The sequence below is a fragment of the Megalobrama amblycephala genome, linkage group LG23 (genome assembly GCF_018812025.1).
Source record: "Megalobrama amblycephala isolate DHTTF-2021 linkage group LG23, ASM1881202v1, whole genome shotgun sequence".
In the NCBI taxonomy this organism is placed as follows: Eukaryota; Metazoa; Chordata; class Actinopteri; order Cypriniformes; family Xenocyprididae; genus Megalobrama; species Megalobrama amblycephala.
Genome location: NC_063066.1, coordinates 6,078,946 through 6,106,800, shown reverse-complemented (window position 1 = coordinate 6,106,800; position 27,855 = coordinate 6,078,946). Strand labels below are relative to the sequence as shown.

General features: G+C 37.0%; 1 protein-coding gene and 2 long non-coding RNA genes across 4 annotated transcripts in view; 2 read left to right on the top strand and 1 right to left on the bottom strand.

Annotated features, from left to right (window-relative positions):
• Positions 1–27,855, top strand: part of LOC125259408 — a 121,127-nt gene that overhangs the window by 55,660 nt on the left and 37,612 nt on the right. The gene's annotated exons all lie outside the window — the stretch shown is intronic.
• Positions 117–27,680, top strand: LOC125259407. The gene is made up of 4 exons (XR_007182790.1): positions 117–415; positions 786–854; positions 20,012–20,090; positions 27,561–27,680. It is a non-coding gene; the product is annotated as an uncharacterized LOC125259407 (long non-coding RNA).
• Positions 20,964–27,855, bottom strand: part of klhl4 (kelch-like family member 4) — a 48,736-nt gene continuing 41,844 nt past the window's right edge. For both annotated transcript variants that reach the window (XM_048177037.1, XM_048177036.1), the window contains 3 exons: positions 27,583–27,795; positions 26,838–27,009; positions 20,964–22,847 (listed from right to left, as the gene is read on the bottom strand). In XM_048177037.1, coding sequence (XP_048032994.1) covers positions 22,788–22,847; positions 26,838–27,009; positions 27,583–27,795 — 445 coding nt within the window. In that variant the 3' untranslated portion in view covers positions 20,964–22,787. The remainder of the gene's footprint in view (positions 22,848–26,837; positions 27,010–27,582; positions 27,796–27,855) is intronic.

The window sequence follows — 27,855 nt, the reverse complement described above, 5'->3', positions numbered from 1 at the left end:
CTGCATTAGGAGAGTAAATGTTAAAAAAAAGAAAAGAAAAAAAAAAGTGTTGTTTTATGTGTTTTCAGAGGTTTAGGATTTTGTTTTTAGGTGTGTGCAGGGGCGTAGCAACCGGGGGGGACGGGGGGGACACGTCCCCCGCACTTTTAGAAACTGGTGATTCTGACCCCTGCTATTTTTTTGGATCCAGCGTGAATATTTCCGGCACCGGCAGTGTTCTCTGATTTGTTACTTAGATTTGAGTGAACTAACATTCAGCCAATCACAGAGCGAATCATCTCTTGGGCGCGTCTGCTATGAGCTTCAAATCTCTTGTTGGTGTTGTGAGTTTTCGTTCGTTCATTCGCCGTCTGGGATAAAATGCACCCCAGAAAAAAAGCAAAGGACGATTACATCCTTTTTTCAAACACACACTGTAAGTATGTTACAGTATGTCGTGATGACACGAATCACGCGATAAAGTTGTCATGTTATGATTTAAACTACTGTAACGTCAAAAGACAACAGAACCTGTATGGACCTCGTCACGTCGCGCCGGATTCAGTGTGTTAAATGCTCTCCTACTTGTTGCTTTGTATAAAAGCGTCTGCTAAATGAGACGTAACAAATTATTGGTTTCTGCTGTCTTTTGTTGCCTACGTGCTGCTCGCGGAGTAGAATTATCCTTTCACAATAAATCAAATTTGTTTTGCACCGAATATCTTAAAATACTTTATCAAATTTAAAATATATATTTTTTTATACTTTATGTAAATATTCTACTTTATGTCCTAACTGGTCTGTAGGAAAGGCAGGCTGTGACGTCACTGACAGAGAGAGGGGACAGTTGCTCAACCTCTCCAGAATGTGTACAGGTGAGATTTGTATAAAAAAAAGCAGATTGACTATTTTAAGGCAGTGTTTTCTTAATTGGAACTGTTTGCCAATATTTTAAGGAATTACACATCAATTTAATTCCTTAAAACAAAAGATCAACCATCAATCACCTTTATTTATATAGTGCTTTTAATAATACAGATTGTGTCAAAGCACTGAACAGTATCAAATAGGAGAATAGAGTAATTTATAATGACAAGATTAAACACTGAATTTCCAGTTTAAGGCATTTTATTATTGAATGCAGAGAATATTTTAAATATCATAAAATATCTTTATCTAAATAAAGTATAGATGGTCTCACATTGGTCTCAAAGTCCTGCAGTATTTTTAAATTTTGAGGATGATTTCACAAAAATAGGTTCCTGTAAGCTATCACGGCATGTTCCCAAAATTGCCACTGGGGTGCTGTAAAATGCCAATTGGTATTCTATTTAGAATTTATTATTATGAACATCAGCTTTGGGTCACATCACCATACAGCTGTCCCCCCCACTTTTAAAATGGCTGCTACGCCCCTGGGTGTGTGTGTGTGCGTGCGTGTATGCGTGCTCAAATCAATCAAAAAATTGATTGATTTGATTTCAGATTTCACACTGAATCTAACCCTATTTGAGCCAAATCCCTCTGTCAGAGGACAAATTGTTGTCTAAGGCCTTGCTTCATACAAGCACCAAAAACATTTTTGCTACCGAACTCAGATTTTCTCAAGCCTGATCCAAATCACTTTTGCAGGAGGGTTGAAATTTAATTAAAATCATTTTTTTTGTTAATATGTTTTAGTCACAAGATTGATTTGATGTTTTTGCCAATATTTTGAACCTAGTCTCATTGGAAATACAATATGTTAATATTGTAAACTAAGACATTTTGACATTTTCATCACATAACCAGCTCCATATGTACTGTAGGCATTTCTGACTAAAGGGGTTTTCACACTGGGCATGTTTGCTGCGGTCTGAGTCTGAGTGTGATTGTTTGCGGCGCCCCCGCAGCATTGGTCTGGTGTCACACTCACTTGATTCTGTCGAACCATGGTGCATTTGCAATCATCTTACATTATCACAAACGTGCACAGCGCATGATAGAAAACAGAACACGGGTCAATATATTGTTTTTTTATTTATTAATGTGGTGCTATTATGCGCCACAGAGTGAACGACACTTGGGGTGGCTTTCTGCTGCTTGCAAACAGACTCTTTTGAGAAGACAGCAGATTGTGAGCCATTCATTTTGATTGCACTCACAAGGTGCGATTACACAGCATGCTCACTCTCACTCGTATCCAAGGTAAATCATCATGACTGTCATCCCTTACATGTATTTTGTTGAACCAATAAGGTGGTCATGGGCTAAAACACATGCACAGGTTACTTTACTTTCTGAACATGTGCGGACCCAAGTCTGAGTTGATTTCACATTCACATGAAATGCACCACAGTTTCTGTGCAATCAAACTCAAACCACCTCCTACATATTACCAATTTTTCATGCGAACCACACCCTGTTTCGAACTAAACTGCCAGTATGAAAGCACCTTTAGTAAACTTGCTCAGTAGCCAACATGGTACAGCACTGCACTTGCTTGGGTACGAGTTCTGTGATACACAAGTGATGATAAAAGAGCTCAAATACTTGTAGAAGCCAGCTAAAAAGGCCTGGTTACTTCAGCAAATGCATTTCTATTGCATGTTTGGTTTACTTAACACTATTGTTAGGTCTAAGGTAGGATATAGTGTCAAATGTGAAATTTAGTTCAAATGTGTTAGAGCATTAACCTTTTAGTGCCACTCACTTGGCATTTAATTTCCAAACTACTGCGATATGTACGATGACCAATGTGAAAAATTATTTTAGTTTCACGTCATCTTTTTCAATAAAGCAGGATGGAGTTTTAGCCCTACACAAATATTTTGCTTTGAATGTGTTGCGAAACATGCAAAAAGCAACGTCATTTAATTTTGCAGAATTATCGCCACAGGAACGTATTTGGGTTGCATGAATTACAAGAGGAATTACTATGACTGACTAGCAATATGAGGTTGAGTACATGTTGACAGATTATTTTGGGGTAAACTATTCCTTTAAAGGTGCCCAAGAATGCTTTTTCACAAGATGTAATATAAGTCTAAGGTGTCCCCTGAATGTGTCTGTGAAGTTTCAGCTCAAAGTACCCCATAGATTTTTTTAAATTAATTTTTTTAACTGCCTATTTTGGGGCATCATTAACTATGCACTGATTTTTTCAGCGCGCCGCCCCTTTAATTCGCGTGCTCCCTGCCACACGAGCTCTCGATTATATTACAGCACATTTACAAAGTTCACACAGCTAATATAACCCTCAAATGGATCTTTACAAGATGTTCGTCATGCATGCTGTATGCATGCTTCGAATTATGTGAGTATAGTATTTATTTTGATGTTTATATTTGATTCTCTATGAGTTTGAGGCTGTGCTCCGTGGCTAACGGCTAATGCTACACTGTTGGAGAGATTTATAAAGAATGAAGTTGTGTTTATGAATTATACAGACTACAAGTGTTTAAAAATGAAAATAGCGACGGCTCTTGTCTCCGTGAATTCAGTAAGAAACGATGGTAACTTTAACCACATTTAACAGTACATTAGCAACATGCTAACGAAACATTTAGATAGACAATTTAGAAATATCACTAAAAATATCACGCTATCATGGATCATGTCAGTTATTATTGCTCCATCTGCCATTTTCGCTGTTGTTCTTGCTTACCTAGTCTGTTGATTCACCTGTGCAGATCCAGATGTTACTGGCTGCCCTTGTCTAATGCCTTTCATAATGTTGGGAACATGGGCTGGCATATGCAAATATTGGGGCGTACACCCAGACTGTTACGTAACAGTCGGTGTTATGTTGAGATCCGCGTGTTTTCCGGAAGTCTTTTAAACAAATGAGATTTACATAAGAAAGAGAAAGCATTGGAGTTTGAAACTCAATGTATGTCTTTTCCATGTACTGAACTCTTGTTATTCAACTATGCCGAGGTAAATTCAAATTTTGAATCTAGGGCACCTTTAAGAAATAAAAACACTTAAGAAAACTAAACTTGAACTCCTTCTCGCCAGCCAGCACCAGCTTTTTTGATGATTTTCACAAAACTTTCATGGCCACCAGAATATTTTCTTGTATGAATATCTGAACATACAATATATCAAAAGAAAGAACAGAGCCACTGCTTAAAAATACATTTTGAACAAAAAGCTAAGAAATTTGACTACGTCTGGATCAGATCCAAAACAATAAACAAAACATCCTTCCATCGCTTGTTTCTGCTTCTTTTTTGCTTGTTTTTGGATCTGAATATTCTGTATTCTTTCAGAAGATGCGTAATAGCACCCCCTACCGCATAACAGTGAAAACAGGGATTGTTGGAAAATTCCATCAATGTCTGGGATAAAAGATTTAAAGTCCATTTTAAAGGTTCTCACAAAGATGAATGACCCTGTTGAAGAAGTACTGTAGATGTGTTTTATGAATACATGGGTGAAACTCCAAAGAAGCATTTTCATTAGTGTTACAAGGGGCTAATGTCAAAAGCTTTATCAGATGGGAGCATTAGAATTTCCAAACTTATTGAGGGAGGGGCCATGTTTGGTGATTGAAGAGAGGTAAGTGAACCAGCTTAATTAGTTTCATCTGAAGAATTATTGGGCTCCAATATAATGGTGTGATTCATCTTTCTCACCATCTGGTCCAAGAGAAGTGCTCCAGTGGTGCTGATTGCTTTCCCTGGTGCTGTGTGGAGGTAATAGGCTGTTCAAAGCCGACTCCACTGTGGACAGCTGAACAGAGGTGGGGCAGCAGCATCTGGGCTTGCGGTTGTCACCAGCTGCCTGTCACGCAAGCTCCGTTAACTAGCAAGCGAAATCCAGCAGTATGCGCTTATGCTTATTGGGAACAATCGTTGGAATCTTTGGAGGGCTGACAAATGGATAGCAAGCCTGATGGCCTCCAAGGTCATTGGATACCAGGGTAAAATTCTTCTCTTAAGAGGCTTTCCAGTTTCTTGTAATTATTGTACACTAATTTACCATGGACCCGAGTGATTTTGCAGCATTTTGAAATATAACGGATGGACTGTCATCTTGTCGAAGCAATCATACAGATAATCTGTGTAGGAAAAAGGTTCAAAAGACGTCTGATCAAACCATTCATCTCCTGCTGACAGCGTTATCAAAAAAGCAGTCAATAGTCAAAGGAATAACAAGCTTGATTCAAAGGGCACTCTGTTTCATACTCTTGCCCAATGCGCCCTTAGTCCTCAGTCCTTGTCACAAGAATCTTGATGTCTAATTTTAGAGCCCTGAATAATTACAGAGTCTGGGTGACATTTTGCAGCTGATGTGTGGTCTCGGCTAACTCACCTTTTTGACATAGCCCATCTCCCCTCACAATTATATGAAGTGCAGTTCATGAAGGTCTGCTCTTGATACAAACAAAATATCTGTAGGCACATTTTTGTTCTTTAAACTCGTGATGCATGGAGCACATTACCTTGCAATCTCAATTCAAAGTCCCAATTAAAACCGAACAGGGCTTGCTCTTCATTACCCAAACTCCAGGTGATTTTCGGGTCATTAAGCTCTACCTGTATCTGTGGAAATGTTTTAGAGGTGAACATCTGGAGGTTACAAGATCGAGTATAAAATGAAATGCCTCAGCGTCCTCTCTTTGCCTTTTGTCCAGAGAGGCCAGAGATAATGAAATGTAATGCCGCGTGATAAGGATCTTGGCAGCGTTTTCTGCGACGCAATGCACAAATCATCATCGTTTGATAAAGCAGTAGATAGTTCACGCACAGTGTTAATTAATTAGCCTCATACTGCTTGCTGAAAAGTGATAAAATACACAACTTTGGTGTAAATCCCTACCTTGGTCATATCATCCTTTATTTTGCAGAATCCCTCAGTTTACTCACAACATAAAATATAGATGCAGCTATATGAAGTCTTTACATTTTAATGCTGAGATAGTACAACATCATTCCTCAAAGCCCTCTAGAGCTCAAGTCTTTATTTACTGCTGTGCCTAAAATCCTTTTTATCTAAAGACCTCCTCCGTGGTGTCCATGGCACAAGGAAGCACATCTTCTTTCACACAGAAGGAATAATACATCCGAGTAACCTTTGTTAAGCTTGATAATATGAGCTCTGTGTATGATAATACGATTCATTTGTCAAAAAAGAAATGCTCTGAAATGGCACCAAACAGATTAGTACGACATACACAAGATCTGTGGGAGGAGTCTTATATTTAACTATATTTAACAGATCGTGTGGGAGGAGCCTTACGTTTGAAACATTAATTGTGCTCTGTAAATATGAAAAGTTTCATGCCAGATTGCAGCGCTGTCTATTAAAGTCTTCAGATCTTTCATAGCTTCAAGGATTGTATAAATGTATTTCTTTAATTCATTTTTGTTTGAATAATTTAGATGTTCATCTATGTTAAATGTCCCTACCACTGGTAGATCCAGATGCAGTTAAAGTTCGCCTAAGGCCGACTTCAAGGAGTTTTCGTTGATCAATATTTTTTAAGCAGAGGTACCAGCTAAATTTTTATTAATTATTAACTCTGCACTTTTGAGAACTACTGGAGCAGAATTAAAAGCAAATTGTGGAATTAATAAATATTAACTTTAGCCAGACTTTATCCTTACCAGCAGCTTTTTATCCTGTGAGGTGATTTTGATCTAAAACTACATGTGTTAAAAAAAGAAGAAAGTCTTTTTCAACACAGAACTGTTTTATGATTTATGGGAAGCCCACATAGTTCAACCATGCAATATTCATGTTTAATTCTGTCCTCCACTTTTTCAAAGCAAATTTGATCCTTGCCTCAATATTGATTGGAGAAGAATGCAGGGAAGCTGATTTTATTTCAGATCTTTATGCCTGACAATTTAGTTACCTAGATACTCTAGAGATTCAAGTGGTCACAATCTGCGATAAACGTATATCTCGCAACTAAAGCAATGTTTTGTTACTGTAATGGAATTGGAATAACTTGGCAAATATTGGCAGCCTGAAGTGAAAAGGACACATGGAAAGAACAACCAAATGCTTTTTCTTCCTGGTCTCACAGCAGGTGGAATAGCAACATAAACTCACTGGGTTCTTCAGGCTCCGGCTGCCTAAGAGACTAGCGCACTATAAAAAGCAGCCAGATGAGTCAATGTTGCCATCTTGTGGAAAGCGAGGAATATCCAATCACATGGCCAGCTCACTCACACAAAGAATGGCTCTCTTAACAGTCAAAAGAGAAATGTTCTTTCACGATAAATGTGATAAATTAAAACGACAACCTACTCCCAATTAGCGCAATTAAAAGTATATGTGGATACTTTATTTATATACTTTATATGAATATAAACATATTAAGAGGAGCATTACTTTTAAAGATATGATTAAGAGAGGCTTATATTAAACAGTTGAAAAGCACTACAGTAAGACATGACAGCCTTGACAACTCAAGTTAAAACAACAACAACAACAACAAAAAACTTTCATTGCCGTTGGCTTGCCTTATGGAGCCGCTGTAATGATCACACTCAGTGCAGTTGTGAGTGTTTTTAAGCCCTCTCTTTTTTCTGTGGCCATCGTCAAACACTATTTAGAGTCTCGCTGGAGATTTGGGTGCTTGTTGCATTCAAGATGATCCACAGTAATCAGCTCCTTTGAGTCCGTCCTTCTGAGCCGTAGCACATCTCGCTGTGTCTTTATGTTACATCATTCTCCACATGGCACATTATTAAGCTTATGGGAGCATGCTGGAAGAAAGCCTTGCCCTCCGATTTTTCGTTGCACTGAGCCTCAGCTGTTACGAACGCAGATGGATCACTTGCCGACCAACCCAGCGCAAGCCATTGAAAGTAATTTATGCACGCTTCTGGAGGACATTCTTGGCATTGACGTGACTCACATCGCTGTGATGCCTTTGAATATGATATTAATGACATGAGTTGGCTCTGTCAACAGTGATGATTTCTAACCGGAACAGAAGAACGACAGCGCCCTGGTGGATTTCTGCTTTGCACCTACACTCTTACAAGCAAAGGTTCCAAAAGCAGCGATTCCATAGGCGAGCTATTTTTGGTTCCCCAAAGAACCTTTCAGTGAACATTTTAATGTCTAAAGAACCTTTTTCCACTATAAAGAACCTTTTGTGGAATGCAAAGGTTCATGGAACCATGGAACCATTATTTTTAAGAGTGTACCAAAACACAGCCATCTGCAATTCTGACCAGGTGCCATGTCACAGTGATGCCTAGTTATGCAGTGGTGTTTCTTGTGTGCACTGCGGCAGATTATCGGAGCTTAACATGCCACACTGGAGATTTAGCTTTTATGTAGCCCATCCTCCAAGTGGCAATGCATGATCCAGGTGCTTTTTCCCCCGAAAACACTGTGAAGGGCATGTTTTGGAAAAGTGTTAAAGCTTGAAACACAATGAAAGTGGCTTTTCTGTCGCAGAGGGTGCTGGTTGCTCTTGCTCAACTCCCTGTGACAGGACTGTGACTGAAAAGCTCAAAGGCATTGGCATGAAATCCCTCATTGGCAGACACATCATGCCTTTCAATTTGTCCCTCTTCACGGCATCATACCTATTAACTCTCGCTGAGTTTTGCATCTTTTAATACATTCTCTTTTCTGCCGAGAATAGTTTTTCAGTTGATTATATACCATGCTGTCCACCAAGTTACGGGGGCCCTTGAGTAAAACTTTTCTATTATATGAGTACAAATCTCTTTAATTTGTCCTAAATTAAATGGAATTCAGAACTACTTAAGGGCCATTGCTGTTGTATCATACCTGAAGAGCTCTGTAAATTTACTACAATGAGCATGCCACTTGTAGTGGATAGGTATAAAGGAGATACAGCAGCCTTTCTGAAATGTAAAGAGATATAGCAGACTTTCAGAAATGTGCTTTGGTCAAGCACAAGCACTTCAGAATTATCAGCTACGACTTGATTGCTTACACCGGCAAGAAAATGAACAGGTTGGAAATAAAGGGCTAAAGTAAGCCGTTGTTCAGCGAGGGATTGAAAGTTAGCTTACTTGACGATGTCAGCTTAAAGATTTTGTTCTCTTTAAATGTCCTTAAAATTATCCAACATTATTTATTAATTATTTTAGAATGAGACAAACCAACTAACACCACAAATCCATTGTAAATACTGATTACTAAGGATGAGCCTGGTTGCGACATCTATAAGAAAATACCACTAAAAGTTTTCTTAGCTTAGAGAGTTAGTTACAACTGGACACAATTTGTTAGTTTAAGAGATTTTACAAAAGAACAATATGAAAATTAAATTTGAGAATTTGAATTTGTATTTGAGATACAAATATTACAATTACTCCCAAGAAAAATGATTTATTTGAAATGTCTCCTTAAAAGAAAGGAAACAAAATAAGAAACTCCTCAAATATTTCTTAAAGGGGTCGTGAACTGAATTTTTGTCAACATTGTATATACAGTACATATATATATAATGTTCCCCTGAGGCCCACTTTTAATGTTTCATAAAAAAAAAAAAAAAAATAATAAAACCTTTCCAATTTAGAAGTAATAAGCTATTTTCCTGTTTTTAACTCTTCCAAACACTTGGTTTTTATAGCTGTGCTGCATTCAAGACTTAAAGTAGTAACTGACCAATGTAGTCGGCACTGCATCATCTTTTATTTTCAGTCTCTCTGAAAAGTGGAACTGTCGAATTGTGTCTTGTTTAAAATCGAATCCGCAGTAAAATGGAGTGAACATGCTTACGGACATGATCTGACTAACGTTGTTAAAAATGGAAGTTCATCCACGCTTTCTTAATGTTAGGATCAGGATGACAATGCAAAGACTGAGTTTTTCCACAACTTGGCACTTCAAAATATCTTGTAATCCTCAGAGGCATCTATATTGTTTTGTTGCTGGAGAAATCCATGAGTCAGTGGGTGGGGCTAAAGAGGCAATGATGTAGAAGTAGGCGTTGATCTTCTGCGTGATGTAATAATGGGACAACATAAGAAACGAGTCATTTTCTGAGCTTGTTTTCAATAAAAGTTGTTTTGGACTAACTTGGATGTTTTGAGTTGTGAAACTTACAGGATATTTTCTTATTTGTCAAAAGATCAAGGAAATTTAGAATTCTCAATTCATTGCCCCTTTAATAAATGGTCCGTTTTTCATGTTAGAGGTTAGTGAAGTGCTCAGGGACAAGAAATTATTTAAAATTCACTCCTGTGTCCTCATAATTGGGATATTGTGATAAAAGACAACTGACTAATTTCATTAAAAGACCCATGATTGACTGTCTAGACGTGAACCGCTGTGTGGGGCTCTCTGAAGTCAAACCCCAGGACTGTAATAATAAAGAAGGTCAGTGGCAAGTGTCATTGAGTCCGTAATAATCATTCCTTCATCGAGCTTTCAGTATCCGAACTCTTTCACACTGTCCACATTCGCCTTTTTTCAGGAGCCTGACTGAATGAATACATTTAATCCACGAGTGATTTGTTGCCCTTGTTGAAGGTTCTGCAGACTTTCTGTACATTCAAAGAGTTTGTCTAAGTCAAAGGGCTACGAGGAAATTCTATTTTGTGTGGAGCAAAAGATTAATGTGTGTACATGTTTGTGTTTTGCCAAGGGCGATGAATGGGTTAAGGTCAACGGAGACTCAAGCAGTGAGATGTTGTATGAAGGTCATGTGTGAACTATGGTGTTGAGTTTACTTTCAAGGACATGCTTGTGTGCTGGTAGAACATTCAGTCAAGAAAACAGTCTCTTTCTGAATACAGAGCCAGGCCATACAAAATAAAAGACTTGTCTGTTTTCATGAGCTACATGTTTTCCTCCACAAACAGTACAAAAATTCTGTTTCTATACGGACACGTAAATCTCATGTTCTGGTGAGAATGACTGCTGTCTTTGTGTCAGCGGTTGTATAGTATTGTCTGTTAAGATGTATTTTCTATGCCAGAGTCAAAGATGAATTTCTGTTCAGGAAATCTGAATAGACAATAAAGTTAAACTAAACTTGATGAGACCCCAATAATAATAGTTATAACATATTCATAAAAGCTTTTCCACCAATTTCAACTTAAACACTTATAAAGAGACTAGAATATTTTTACAAAATAACAACTTATATAGTGATGGCTGATTTCAAAACACTGTTTCAAGAAGCTTCGGAGCGTTATGTATCTTTTGTGTCGAATCAGCGGTTCGGAGTGCCAAAGTCACGTGATTTCAGCAGTTTGGCTGTTTGACATGCAAACTGAATCATGATTCGACACACTGATTCATTTATGAAGCTTAATGAAGCAGTGTTTTGAAATCGGCCATCACTAAATAAGTCGTTTTTTGGGGGGGTTTTTGGCGCACCAAAAATATTCTCGTCGCTTTATAATATTAATATTGAACCACTGTACTCACATGAACTGATTTAAATATGTTTTTAGTACATTAATGGATCTTGAGAGAGGAAATGTCATTGCTGGCATTGCAGGCCTCACTGAGCCATCGGATTTCAACAAAAATATCTTAATTTGTGTTCCGAAGATGAACGAAGGTCTTACGGGTGTGGAACGGCATGAGGGTGAGTAATTAATGACAGAATTACTAACCCTTTAACATCTTAGCAAATTAGCAAGTTGGCATTTTCTGATTTTTCTTACTATGTTTACAGTGAAGTAAATAACTAATTTGATTTGCAAGAACTCAAAATAAAAAAAAAAAGTTAATTAGCTAAATATTAACTTCTTTACTCAATTACATATTTTATAACATGGAGAATCTTTAGGTAGTGGGAACCCATTGAATGGGATGCACTGACTTTACTGCCTCAAAAAAAGTCCCTGAACTTTGCAATTACCAGCTTTGAATATCCACGCAATGACTTGGTTCTCCAAATGATGTAAAGCTTGTTAAACACATTTAAAAAGGCAGGTTGGGAAAGATACACCAAGGCTGAATTTAAAGAGAATCTCCCTTCTCAAATTTTCAAGCTGAAGGCTATACTACAGTATGTCAACTTATGCAAAGCACCATGGCGCCCCTGTGAAATGCACGGCAAGATCAAATTAATCTTTTGAAGTTGTTAACAGCGATAGGCTGAAATCCAGACTCTGAACCTGGATCAGGCAGGTGCAGTATGTGCTGCCATGGGCAGGCCTTCTGGCAGTGCATATGAGCTTTGGGCTTACACGGTGCTGTGAAGCAGTTTCCCACCTTGATACCACCTACAAAACGTTCCAAAAGTGATTAAATTAACTCGGCGAGCTCCAGTACTTGTGTCCCTTTGCTGGCAGCTATAGCCTATGACCCAAAGGTTAAACACTGCCACCTCCGCCCTGGTTTCTGTGATTATCCTCTGAATATTTTGGGACACTGGCTTATGTGAATAACTGTAAGTGACCTGCTTTGCATCTGAACATGCAGGTGTACAGTGCTTATGAGGTTGGGTGTGATTCTAGCAGAGCAGATTAGACCACAATTCCAAGGGGGTTACAAAGTGGTGAGGTCCTGTGGTTTGCTACTGTATGATGATTTATTATTAAATTATGTTAGATAAGAGTGATAATGATCTTTCCGTATACTGAGCTGTTTGCCTGTTGTTTGAGGTATTTCCACACTAAGTAGAAAATAACTTCAGAATAATGAAATATCTCTGGGAATTGACAAGGAACTAGACTAACCCAGCCTGAGGTCTTTTTAGAACAGTTAAGCATTGTGGGTAACCGTTTGTTCAGCAAAGTAATGGTCTGGAACTTTAATTGTCATGGGTAGTTCATCTTCACCAACAAAAGCAGCTAACAATGAGGTCTCGGTAGAATGCCTACTTTTCACCTAAAGTGGTGGTGATTAAGCTCTCACTACTTTTTGCAGCTGTGCAGAGCAAAATAACTGCTCAGGGGGGTTTATGTGTTGATCTATCAACTGATATTTGATATTTAATTCATTTAGTTCTTGCTTTGTTCTCCCTTCAGTGTTCTTAAAGGGTCATGAAACCCCAAAATACATTTTATGGGATGTGAACAGATATGTACAGGCTGCACATCATTGAAAACACTAAAGGTACTCAAAATAATGAATTGGTTTGAGTTGAGCAAACTCAAATTAAACAAATCAGTTCATTCAAATTAACTTTTATGAGTATTTAGAACTTTATTTTTCTTTAAGTTCACAAAACTGACACATTTTAAGTAATCTGAAGTGTTTAATTGTTTTAAGTTTTATGAACTTGTTTTTTTTTTTTTAGTTTAGACAAACTTGCATTTATTTAATTAAAGCTTAAATTTTTATTGAGTTACCAATTAGCATTTGCTGAATTAGCTAGTTATAGCTAATTAAATTTCCACTATTAAAAATATGTTGAGATTATATGATAATTTTAAGTTAAATGTATAAATTAACTTTCTCCAAAAAAATCAAGTTGAGTAATTAAAATGTATGAGTACAAAATTGAAATCTGCCAGTTCAGCTTACTTAAAGGGATAGTTCACCCAAAAATGAAAATTTGATGTTTATCTGCTTACCCCCAGAGTAGGTCTGATCGCGCTCTGACAACGGCAGTGATGTCTCGCGCTCATTGAAGTATATGCGTGAGACATCACTGCCGTTGTCAGAGCGCGATCAGACCTCACAAATTGAGTGATGAATGCCGTTGGACATAGTGGTGTTTTAGAGGTAAAAAATGACATAAATACTGTTCGGTTTCTCGCACAAACCGATCGTTTCGTGTCTAAGGACATCAATGTGTCGTCACGAGCCGCAGGGTTTAATTTGGATTTGTCTGTTGTGTTTTATTTACTCTTATAGTCCAAGTTCCCGCTGACTTGCATTATACCACTGACAGACGGCAGCGGTTGGAGTTAAAAATCATCATTTGTGTTCTACTGAAGAAACAAAGTCACCTACATCTTGAATGCGCTGGGGGTAAGCAGATAAACATCAAATTTTCATTTTTGGGTGAACTATCCCTTTAAAGCGGAACTCAGTAAGATTTGCAAAGCTCCCCCTACAGGTTCCTTCAGTGAATCACACTGTCGTAAATACTCCAAGCGCAGCTCTGGACTACAACAACTAACGCTCACCAGCGCAGTAGTTTTGCAAATACAGTACAAGAAATCTCGATGGAGATGGGTAATTTTCGAAATTGTATAAAGTCATAATATATACATTGTTTTTGAATTACCGTAAAGCATTTTGTCACTCTCGCGTGAACATGAACATGAGGCGAGATTGTGTCGGGTCGGCGCAAGTGCTGTTTTCTGGCATAGACATGCCAGAGGGGGTTAGTGCACGCCTCAAACACACCACTACAAGTCAATTAACCATCGTAAGGACTTAGAAAACTATTTATGAAGGTAAAAAAGTTACTTAGTTCTGCTTTAAACTTTGAATTTCTTAACTTAAATTTTTTTTTGAGTTTTGCCAACTTATTTTACAGTGTGTTCTTCTGTGTTTCTCCCTCGTTTTGGGAGTTTGTTCTGATATAGGGTTATATTTTTAAAATCCATCAAGTTGCCCTCAACTCTGTTTTTTTTTTTTTTGTATTTAATATTCATGTGTCTGTATAATGAGGTCTGTGTTTTTAGGGGAAGGGGGAGTTTCATGTCACTTTAACAAAAATGTTACAGAGGACTGATTTTTGAAAAAGACATTTTTGCCAAAAATGAGAATTCTTTCATTATTTACTCGCTGTTATGTTGTTCCAAATCCGCATGACTACTTTCTTTCTGTTCTGTAACTCGAAAGGAGAAATTATCGGAGAATGTCATATTTGTCGTGCAATTACAATGAATGGAGACTTTCGAGCTTCAAAAAGGATGCACACGCACTATAAAATCATCATAAAAGTAATACGTACTCTGTGATTCACGGGCTATATTTAAAGTCTTCTAAAGCCATGCAATAACATTGTGTGAAGAACAGACTGCATTAAAGTTGTTTTTCACTGAAAATATTGACGTCCACCCAATGACAGCTTTCCTTGGCACATTTATGAGAGTTCCTGATAGAACTAGTGATGTCTGATTCATGACCAAATCTGGTGCACAAAACCCATCTAAATTATTCTTAGTTTAAAATGACGGACTCACTGGAGAGGAGGATTACCAGTGAATAGCAACTGAATACTGTAAAAGTTATATGACTTCAGAACTTTTGCAGTATAGCCCAGCAGTTGTATGAACCGATTTTAAAACAGTTTTGATACTTTTATGGGGATTTTGCATCCTTTTTGAAACTTGAATCTCCTGTCCTTATTCATTTCAATAGCATGAAAAACCATACAGGCTTGGAATGATGACAGAATGTTCATTTTTGGGTAAACTGTTCCTTTAACGGGGAGTTGCATGTAAAACTTGATTCATAGGTTTATTCATATCTTGTACTTTCGACCTTATGGTTATAATTTGTTTTCTTGTCTCTTTTTCAAGCTATTTATATTTTTTGTTTGATGTGAAATGTGAGACACATTGTATTTGCGCTCAGCTTGTCACTGTTCCTAAAACTGGAGTCAGACAGCAGACTTAGATGAATTTAGAAGGGTGTTTAATTAATAATCATGACACAGCCTAGGGAGCATTTCTGATGTAATTGCAGCCTATTATTTACTAACGTTACCAAAGTTGTTAGAAGTGTTTAGGGTGTTAAACTTGGGCTTACGGTTGATAGACTTTTATTCTCTTATACATTTCACATCTTCGCTCAGTTTTTGTGCTGTTTTCTCCTGAGAGCATATTAAAAGACAATCAGTATTTCAGTTCAGTGATTTTGTCAAGACAAGGTTGATGTTTTTTGCACTCTTCACTGAACTGTGATTAGTTCCGTGTTCCCATTCTTCCCAGGTTCAGATGTTACGGATGATTAGAAATGCATCGCAAAACAAAGTCCGTTGCGATTCGGTTTCCTACAGGTAAATTTCATATGCTTGTCATTCATACCTCTGTTCAAATTTTACTTACGAGCTTGTCTAGGAAATTGGCATTCATATCGGTGGAAGTTCAGTCCTCTTGTGTTTGTAATAGTGACTCAGTGTATGTAGTCGCTGAATTACAGAATGTCTCCCTTGGAAGTTGAAGCCCATTAAAATGATAGATTGCACTGTGTCGTAGTTTATGCTTAGGGACAGTTTACACCCACAAAGCAGTCTAATTGCATTCATTCCGGTGAAAAATCCACAAACGTTGAATCTGGGCTCTCAGGCGAGTTGGCAGCAGTCTACCTGACATCAGAAGACTGCCTTTGAGGGAGAAGAACGAAAATTTAAATTTTGACAATGAAAAGACAGGCTCTATATCATCTGAAGTCAGTGGACAGGCCTACCATGCATAATTTCAAAGACAGCACAAAGCCTGTACAAGCAAGCGATGGATGGGTTCATTTCTCCTTCTCTAAAGCTTGTTGATCTGCACGTTCCTCCCGTCACATCCTGTTAAAATGAATGACAATCAGCGCATCATTTCAGCCTCTGAGACAAAGTCTCTACTTCCCATTTCAGACTCAAAACATCTGACGAACATCTCAGTTGCCTCTTATGCTGTGTGTCATTTTCTGGCACTGCAGAAAATACCTCTGAGAACGTATGAATAGCAATTAAGACATTTTCAAATGAGGTGGCTCTGGCACAATAGTTCGACTTTTTCTGCCTCTTCCCTCCTTTGCCATATCACTTTTGACATTTTTGACAGCAATTACTATCATTTTTTTTTTTATACGTATATATAGGCCAACATTGTATATAAAATCTTATACCCTGTATTGTTTGTTTTTTGTCCCCAAGTTATTTTAGTTGTCAAAGTTGTAATATTTAAAACATTTTATAGAAATATTTATTTTGACATTTAATCACTGCATACCAAACACATATGTATTCATCTTCTCAAAAGGACTGAGTTTATTCTAAGTTCCATACCAGTCACTGAAAAAAAAAAGAGCACCAAGTCTTCCGAAGCCATACTTTAGATTTGTGTGAGAAACAGGCCAGTTTTCATGTTATTGTATACAAACACACACACACACACACTTGATTGCTTTTATTTGGATCTTGAAAGACATTACAATGAAAACAAGATCCAAATACTCTGGGAAGGGTCTTTGGCAAGGTGACAGATCTACAATTCATGGCTCACATACTTGTACAGGTTCTTCCATTTATAATACTCAACACATTAAGGATAAGCAAAACATCTCCATCTGCATATTTGCATGCTCCCTATGATGGCTGAAACAGAACAGAATTTTGCAAGCCTTTTTGCTTCCTTTTTTTGCATCCCCCCTAACTGCATCCCCCTGATCACATTCTTATGGACATGGCCTAAACTTCCAAATACCAGAATTATTAATTTACAGTTGTATCCAAGTTGAATGAGTGAATGAGATCTACCAGTGGTTGATATTTCAATAGTTTAGAATAGTAGCAGGTATCCATGTACAGGTCAAAACAGCAGCCCACCTTAAAAGATACATACAGATTTCATAACCTCATTTACAATGTCAGGAGTATTTGGAATATTTTTAAAGTAAACAGCTGTCAGATGTATTATGATGAAATCAGTTAAATCGTACAGTGCTATGCTTGTAAATCTTACTATCATGTCCACAGATTACCTTTTGCAAGTCCTTTGCAGCCAGATCAACCATGTCTGGCCACATAAAGTCCTTTATAATTATAGCATCCATTAAGTATATGAGCAACCATTTCATTTTCCTGCTAAGTTAGATGTAATATACAGTAGGGTTCATGCTTTGATGGATGCCATGTTGCCAAATTATACTTCGTTGGAAGACACTGCTTTGATCATGAATATTAGAATGTCATCTGAGATTGAGAAGTTTGTCAGGACAGAATGAGACACACACACACACACACACACACACACACACACACACACACAGTTTTAGGGGTATCACATTACAAGTAATGTGAGTTATGTAATCAGATTACTTTTTTCAAGTAACTAAAGTAATGAATTACTTTTAAATTTACAACAAAATATCCGAGTTACTTTTTCAAATAAGTACCGCAAATTACTTTTCCCAATTTATTGACTGACACATCTCCTGTCCATGTTGAGGGAAATCGAGAGTAATTGCAGGTGCGTTGTATGCGCTGTGTGAACATAATTGTTATTGTAAATAGACTAAATGTGAACATGCATTTACTCATCTCACTTGCACAAAACAGATTCAGTATTCCTTAAAATGAATAAAAACTGTGAAATGCAAACTCAGAAAATTACTCATATCTGCGATAATTAAAAGATTAGTTCACTTCAGAATTAAAATTTCCTGATAATTTACTCACCCCCATGTTATCCAAGATGTTTCTCTTTTTTGAGGAAAACATTCCAGGATTTTTCTCCATATAGTGGAGTTCAATGGGGTTCAACGGGTTGAAGGTCTAAATGTCAGTTTCAATGCAGCTTCAAAGAGCTCTACACGATCCCAGATGAGGAATAAGGGTCTTATCTAGCGAAATGACCGGTCATTTTCTAAAACAATTTAAATTATATACTTTTTAAACACAAATGCTCATCTTGCACTGCTCTGCAATGCGCCACGCATTACATAATAACGTTGGAAAGGTCACACGTGACCTAGACGGAGAAACCGAGCAAGTGTTTACAAAGCGAACATGCAAAGACTATGGGTGTTTTCACACTAACCAATGTCTTTGCTACCGAGCCTCTTCTGCAATCCAGAATGGCAGCACAGCTGACATCACGCCTGAACAGGCATGAATTTGCATTTCCTTCAGCCTGAGGCTTATTCATTTCACCTTTGGTGTGAAAGGACCTTTTACATTTGCCAACAATAGAACTTTTATTTATGTATTTTTGTTATTAAAAAACAAACAAGCAAAACCAGCCCAGGTGAGAAAAGGTAACGCCAAAGTTACGTGGCATATTACTTTCCATAATAGGTAACAAAGTAATGTAATTATTTACTTTTTTAGGGAGTAGCGCAATATTTTATATAGTATTTATGTATAAATTCATTATTATTTTAACTTTAACTTTTGTATTCTTTGTCATGTTTGGAGCTTGACAGCCCCTGGACACTGAACTGTCCTTGAATATCAACAAGAGCAATGATTATTCCAAAAATTGTGTTCAGCAGACAGGTTTTGAACAACAAGAAGGTGGGTAGATGGGTAGATGACAGAATTTTCTTTTTTTGGGTCAGCTATCTCTTGAATGCAAAGCATCTTAGTTGCTGTCCTTTAATACATTGTGCCATTCAGGGATTTTAAAATAGCTGGAGAATCTCCGGTTGACAGTAAATGTCTAGTGTTTTTTGGATTATGGATGCCAAAAAGTAAATCTAAGGCACCCATGCTCTGACTCTCTGTGCAAAACACGTAGCATGCTTTGTCAGATAGAAGGGTGTGGAGAGTATATATATATATATATATACTGTATATATTATTTCTTCATATTTCATCAGCCTGGTCTAATAATTATGCAGCATTATAATCTCAATTACTTGCCCTTGACCTAGTTTATGCAAATTGACATTTATTGTTCATAGCATGGATAGAAAACTGGTCTTTTGATTTTTTTTTTCATGTTTTTTTTTTTAATTTATTTTTTTTATTTTTTTTAGCATTTAAAGTAATGGGACTAGAAGTGCAACAGCACCATCTGCTGTAAACACACAATTATGCATACACATCAAAATGTAAAGCCATATTCTTCAGAGCCAGGTTGAGTATGTCTCACTGTAAGTCATTGCAAGGTCTGCTGCAACTTTTACTGGACGGAGTCCAGGCAGCCGTGTTTATATTGAATTTTTATTTGAGCTCTGCAATCAGTATGCAAAGTAATTTGATGGTCCTGGCGATATCGACAGGAGCGTAGATTACTTTTATGTAATGTCCAACAAAATCACACTTGCAGATTTTTTTTTTTTTTTTTTTTTTTTTTTTTCAAGATGAAATGAATGTGTGCTGAACATTTTGTGACAGATTATTAAGTTTTGTGATTTCAGAGAGCTAAAGTAAATATCCTTATAATTAGAAAGTTGCTAATAAAACAGATGAATCATGAAATAGTTGATATATATATATTTCTTTCTTTACTTTCTTACCTTCATTCAGAGGTCTTGGCATTGATTTCTCAGTTCCTGCTTGGATGAAACAGACACAGCTTTCCATGAGACCATGAACCGGAGGTCAGGTAATTTCAGAAGGCTTTTCAGATATTGCCATTTCCAACATCTGGAGGGACTGAAACAACACCTGCAGTCTTTTTACCCTTTTGCACTCCCTCTCCACCCAACTTCTGATGTGCCGCAGCAATTGCGTTGCATTAATAATCAATTTTTATTCCCTTTGAAATGTTCAGTCTTTGTTTTGCTCTTGCTCTGTCGGAGAACAAAGAATATAATTGCAATCTATCCATTTTATCAGATACAATCTGGCTTTGGACATCGCTCTGTCCTTTCGCATCACTTTCATCTTGTGACATTTCAGACTATCAACAAATAACACATTAATTTTTTAAAGGTTACACTGCAGCGATTCAGGTTCTTTTTTTCTAGCCTTGAACCTCCTACAGTAGGTGAACCTCCTAAGTCTCTGGGTCTGTTTGATTGAAATGCTATGGCTTCTTTTCATTTCATATTGATTCAGTTATGTCCATCAAGCAGAATAATGATACCCATGTACTGGATGTATTGACCGTTGTAGTTATCTTGCTGTTATTGTTAGATTTTGACTTCTAATCCATAATGTTTAGCATAAAGAAAGCAGCCATACTCTTGGTATCATGTTGATTTAGTTGCAGATGACATGGCTCTGTGGTAGCGATACTCAGCGTCTTGTGGTCGTGGTCGTATTTTCATTTTCAAATAGAATTAGTTATTAGTTTCATAGAGGCTGCGAGACATCTAACAGGCACTACAGCTGAGGCAATATGCATCCAATGCTGTACAAGACACAACCACTGGAGGCCACTGGAGTATTACAATAAATAAATAAATAAATAAAGTGGCATGAAACAGCATATGCAGTGCCGATTCAGATGCTAGACGCCATAGAAATACTCAGAAAAGAGAATAACTTTTTTATTTCTAAGTTTCTTCAGCATGCCATATAAAACAATGAAAAAGTCAATGAAAGCATTTCTGTATTACAAATGCGTCACACTAGTAAACTTATTCTTGATCAGCATGTTACATTCCAGTTAGGTCGGGTAATGAGGCTCTTCGATAAAACATTATGGCAGTCAAACAACAAATGAATGTCAGTACATCACAAAGCAAGATTTTATATAACACCGTTTTAATGACTGGATTTGACATCATAGTTAAATGGTTAGTTCACCCGAAAAATGACATTTCTGTCGTTGATAACTCACCCTCATGTCGCTCCAAACCCGTAAGACCTTCATTCATCTTCAGAACACAAATTAAGATATTTTTGATGAAATCCGACAGCTTTCTGACCTCCATATAGACTGCAACGTTATTACCACTTTCAAGACCCAGACAAGAAGGAATTGTTGAATAAAGTCGTTATTGTTTTCGCGCACAAAAAGTATTCTAGTCACTTCATAACATTAAGGTTGAACCATTGTAGTCACATGGACTATTTTAACGACGTCTTTGGATATTTTATTGATCTAGAATGTGGTAATTACATTGCTTTCTGTGGGGGATTAGAAAGCTCTCAGATTTCATGAAAAAAGTTCTTAATTTGTGTTCTGAAGATGAACGAAGGTCTTGCGGGTTTGGAACGACATGAGGGTGAGCAATTAATGACAGAAATTTCATTTTTTGGGTGAACTAACCCTTTAAAGACCCCATGAAATCAAGAGTTTTGTGGCATTTAACCCATGTCTGTAAGCTTTGAAGTTATATATGCTATTGTACTTGGTAATTTAGATTAGAACAGATATACATTTTAAATTGACATGGCTGTAAATTTAACTAAAGCCCATTTAATATGAAAAAAGGGAATGAGCCCTTTGATATGTCCCACTCAATCATCTGGTTCGAATAGGGAATATTTCAACACAAAACTGATTGCATGGGGTCTTTAAAATATTTAATAATGGAATTCAAACATATTGAAGTAGCATGCCAATATGTTATGTTAATAAATTACACAGGACCAGGGACTATATACAATACAAATTACAAAACCTTTACATAAAGGTGAAATATCAATATGATATAATAGTATATTTTCTACTGTAAACTTATTACCATTAAAATCATGAATTACCAACACGTGCTAATTACTTTGGTGTTTTTTTTTTTTTTTTTTCTTTGCTTCTACTTTAGTAATTTCGTGCTGAACCTAATCTCAGACAAAATGTGTATTCAGATGAGAATTGCATGAGTGAGTGTCCACAAACATTTTGGGTAAACCAGGATGATTTGTTGCAAGCGTACAACTGGAAGTATTCACAGTGGTTTTTAAAATTGTGTGTCTAAGATCAAAATACATTTCCACAAAATTGCACAAGTAAACAAGTATGCTGCTGTCTTTAAAATACATTTGATTTTGGTATAGTTAAAAGATGTTTGATGAGTTTAACAAGATGTCAATATTAAAATGAAAAAGTCCCTCTGGATACATTTTCAAAAGTATTCTTTTTTCTCAATATAAAATCTGAAATCGTCTTATATAATTTTATTACAGTTAAGTAAAATCTTATAAGCATTATTTCTTATTTTCCTTTTTTTTCTCAGTCTGTAATAGTGCTGAAATATCTGAGCAAAAACAGAATGAACTGCACAAGGTTGTTTACATCTGTTGAGATGAATCCGGTGGTAACGATAGCTTTGATGAAAAACGTGAAAAGAGCATTCCGAGAGTTGACATTGCACGCCTCTTTTTGAGGTCAAAGTTCAGGGACTCTGAGCCTTCAAGGCAGTTTCACGACCACCACACAGGCCCCAGCTCTCCCAATGTTTAGAGGAACCTCCTGGAATAACAAGAGACAGAGGTTAATGACCAGTGTCCGACCGCAGCAAATTCCCTCCTCCGCAGTGCTCTCAGTCACACTCTGTCTACTTACAGCCCATTGCAGGTAATCTTATGAAAGAGAGAGCGAGAGGGAGCCATGGGAAGCTCAGACGGGAGGCAAACTAGACTTGAATAGAGTGTTTCTAACGCAGACTGGTGGAGGAAAGAGTGGTTAACCTCATGGTGTTCAATGCTATTGTGACACGGTGGAAAACAGATGAATGGCAGGAAATGCTTGCGCTTCCTGTTCACAGACACACATCATTGAAGGAATTTTCACAAAACTGACTGTTTTGACATATATCCAATATTCTAGAACATTTATAGGTGCAGTTTTTCTTATTCTTAGCAGACACATAGATTTATTGAGGAGTATTTCAGTTCGGTACAAGTTAAGTTCAACTGACGATACTTGTGGCGCAACATAACAAATATTAATTTTGAATTGTTTCTTCTTTCTTTAAAAAAGCAAAAATCTGGCTTGCAGTGAGGTTCAGTGAACTTACAGTACAATACAAGTGAATGGGGCCAATGTGTAAAAGCTAAAATACTCTGTTTCAAAATTATAGTCACAAGACATTAACAATAAGCATGTTAAAGGTCCGTTTTTCGTGGTTTTTTGAAGCTTTGATTGTGTTTATAGTGTGCAATATAACATGTGTTCCTGTTTCGCGTGTAAAAAAACACAGTATTTTTCACATCATTTACTATCTGTATACCGCTGTTTCCACTGTCATAAAAACGGGCTGATGACTTCCTTGTTCTATGAAGTCCCTCCTTCAGAAATACGTAACGAGTTCTGATTGTGCCAGCGGTTCCTGTGTTGTGATTCGACAGCTCTGAGCGCACCTTGCCTGGAAAGGTCACGCCTCTTACCATAACGTGGAGATGCACGCGCTCAGTGTTATTGTAAACATGTCTTTAATTTTACCCTATCAATTTGAGCCGGAATCAGACCCGGTGATTGGACTGCGGGATGAAAATAACAGCGTTTCGACGACATGGCGACAAACACACTCTACAAACGCAACTCTTGTGTATTCCTGTGGGCGGAGGTTAGTCAAAAAACTGTTTTAGTGACGTCATTAAAGAAGGAAGTAGAGGGATGTAGTCCAAACTGGCCGTTCGATGTAGGCGACTTCTGTTAAATAAAATATCTCGCTTGGCATTGAACTTTGAGCTTTAACATTTTACAGATTTTATTTATACTCTAACAACAACATTACACACTAACTAAAGTTTGAAACATGGGATCACGAAGAACGGGACCTTTAACATGATTTTACTGTAAAAAAAAAAAAAAAAAAAAAAAAAATCACTAAACTTTTCTGTGTAAAGTTATATCCTGTTAGCTTCCGTTGCCGTGTAACATCTAAAACCCTAAACTGACCATAAAAACGTACAGCTTAAATAATATACAAGTGTGAGAAGTGCTCCTATAGAATAATTAACATTATGCCACAAATGCTTTTGATAGAGATTGAACCAGGAAAAATCCTTTAAAGCAGTGGTTCTAAACCAGTAAACTTTTGTCACTAAAACTAGAACACTAGAAACATAAAACTAGATGATTTGCCCATTAATTGCCCCTATAATTGAAGATATGGATGCAAAAAAAAGTGCCCCTGTGCGAGTTCTTGTTTTTATAACATTTATAACATATAGTATAGAAATATCAGATGAGAAAAGTGCTGTTTTTCCAGTATATCACCAGAACTGCATATGTGATGTTGATTTTATACAAATTTTAGCGAAAAGTTGAGCGAATGATTCAATCACCCATTCATAAAGTGACCAATCATTTGTTTCGCTCCTGAATGAATCAGTCCTTTTGAAATAATTGAATGTTTCAATGACTCACTAATTAAGAATTTAGACAACCTGCTGGCAGTTTTAGTTTAAAATCTAAAAAAATGCCCCCATCAATTCATATTTCTATATTCGGTCCCACTTTATATTAAGTGGCCTTAACTACTATGTACTTACATCAAAAATTAAGTACAATGTACTTATTGGGTTCATATTGAATTGCAAAACACTTTTGAGGTGGATACGGGTAAGGTTAGGGAAAGCTTTGGTGGTATGGGTAGGTTTAAGGGTAGGGTTAAGGTGTAAGGGATGGTCAACAGTGTAATTATAAATGTAATTACAGAAATTAATTACAGATGTAATTACATACAGGTGTTTTTAAAATATAAGTACAATGTAAAAACTTGTATGTACACAATAAGTGCATTGTATCAAATGATTAATTTAAATGTAAGTACATAGTAGTTAAGGCCACTTAATATAAAGTGGGACCCTATATTCCTTTTTTTTTTCTTCTTTTTTTTTTTTTTTTATGCATGAATTTTGATGATATTGACTTCATTTCACTGGTATCAGCCCTAAAAATATGGAATGATATTCTGGACAATATTCTAAAGGAATTGCAAATTCAATTACAAATTGTATTTGCAATTGCATTTTTAACTTGTGCACGCATATGTTGTAACAACCCGATCTCACGGCACTTTGTACGTATTTTATGAGGTGGCTAATTTATACGAATTCGTACAACCTCACTAATTTTTTTGCAAAATCGCACATATTTTACAATTTGCCAAATTCTTATGAATTCGTACAAATGACCTACCCCTAACCCGGCCCCTAAACATACCCATCACTGGGGTTTAGACAAATGGTATGAAATTGTACGAGTGAGGTTGTACGAATATGTACAAATTAGCCACCTCATAAAATACGTACAAATTGGTCATGAGATAGCGTTGGACATAATGGAAACACAAATGCATTATTTGCAATTGTCTTTGGATTTTCTTTTATGCAACATCTGCCAAATTTCAAATGGAAACGCAAAGTCCATTTGCAATTGCATTTCTAATGTCTTATGAGTTATAACACTGCCATTTTGAAATAGCAATAGAAAATCACCCATTTGCTATTTCACTTCCTGCCCCAACCCTTAAAAAAAAAAAAATCCATTAGAATCGCAATCCCCTTTACACATGCATTTCTGGTGCCTAACAGTCAACTGTCAATCAGTCTTGAGGGTGGGGTTTATTGATATAGTGGGAAAGTATGCCACAGCTTCTAGTGGTGGAAAACAGGGAATTTGGGCATTTTTGCAATAAAACATGCCTTTTTGTATTGTTGTTGTTTCTGTTGTTACTTCAAATAAAGTCAAAAATCTGATTTTATGTTCACCTGGCAACCGGAAAAAATATATATAAAATTCCTTTTTAATATTGTCTGGAATATCATTCCATAATATACCTTATTAGTGATGCATATGTAAAGGCAAGCAGATGAACCCAGAATATAAACACAACACGCAGTTTCTTTAAACCACTGGGATAAACAAAACACTTAACCATTTAGCGCATTGCATTCATTTTCTGGGTTCATCTGCTTGTCTGTACAGTATGCATCATCAACAAGGTGTATACTGAATGTGATCTTTTACTGAAATTGATCAGTTTTGGTACATTAAGGCACTTAAAGTGTATTTCACATTTCATGTTTTTTACATTTCAAAACTTTTTTTTCCCTCCTTTTGAGATGGAAAATTGACAGGCCTGTGCTGCAGCTCTATGGATGTTTTGCCCTCGAGGTCTCTGCGCTAGTTGCTCGACTGAAAACTATGAATAAGGTTTTCCATTTTCTTTGGATCTGTGTAAATAAGTAAATTAGCACAAAAGGAAAAGAAAAAGCGTGTAATCAGGTCTCCGTGTTTTATGTTTTTTTTGTTTTTGTTTTTTTAAAGTGTGATTTTTAGAACAGTCATGTACATCAATAAAACTATTTTGTAGTTATGACAAGCTCTAAAAAAATAATCAGGTAGAAATTGTGAATAAAACAACTTTGAATATTGTTGTGGACTTTAAATATAGTTGAGAACCACTGCTTTAGAGGCAGCCTGATTTAATCATGGCCTCAATGCACCCACCTCAGTCCATTCATTGTTCTGTGCGTCATAGGACTCAACACTGTTTAAGTAGGTCTGACCGTCATAGCCTCCGACCGCATATAACCTGTCTCCCAGCAGACACACCCCCACTGCATCCCGGGGAACGCTCAGGGAGGACACTGTGGTCCATGTGTCTGTTTTGGGGTCATACCTGTAAATGCAGTACAGAGCATATGAGGCGCAATACAACACAGTACAAACCTGTCCTAGTACTTTCATTGTAAGCCACTGAAAAAAGAGAGAGATAATTGCACAGAGCAGTTAAACAGCAGTAAGTCTGTAATCGAGATAGTGGAAGCCTTCTAAAGCACAAGGACTATGATTATCTTCATGCCTAACAATGAAATCTATTGTGCTTTCAACGTGCAGAGTAATAACGGAGCAATACGTTTAGGTTTCTGATGGCCTTTGTTCATTAATTAAGATGTCTTTATTACTCCACATTGCAGCTGGTGTACGCTGTAGTTTGAATCATCACCAGCAGGGGGCGTTTAACACCAGATTACTGAATTACTGCGGCTCCCAACCACATTTCTCAGTAACAAAGTAACAGTGATTTCACTGTGAAGTAAGATGTGTCCACATTTGCAAATAAATGTGCAAATTATAGTACTTGGCACCCATAACTATCTGCCAAGACTCACAGCCTGCTTGTTGTCATTATTATGAAGATAATTAGGTGATGGGTTTCTTTCTTCCCAGGTGTTGTGCCGTGGTAGCTTACCTCTCCACACAATCTGACAGACGCGAACAATGGCTTGAAGCTGGTGCGTCATGTCCTCCCACTGCATACAAGAAACTGTTATACGTGGCCACACCCACTCCTCCCCTCCTCTTTGACATCGGTGCGCACATGCTCCATTTATTGGTGTGGGGATCAAAACATTCCATCGATCGCAGACAGGAGCTTCCATCACGACCGCCTACAGCAAACAACCTGTAAATAAATAAAGACATGAAACATTCGCATCTCGCACATTTTGATCATGAAAGTCAC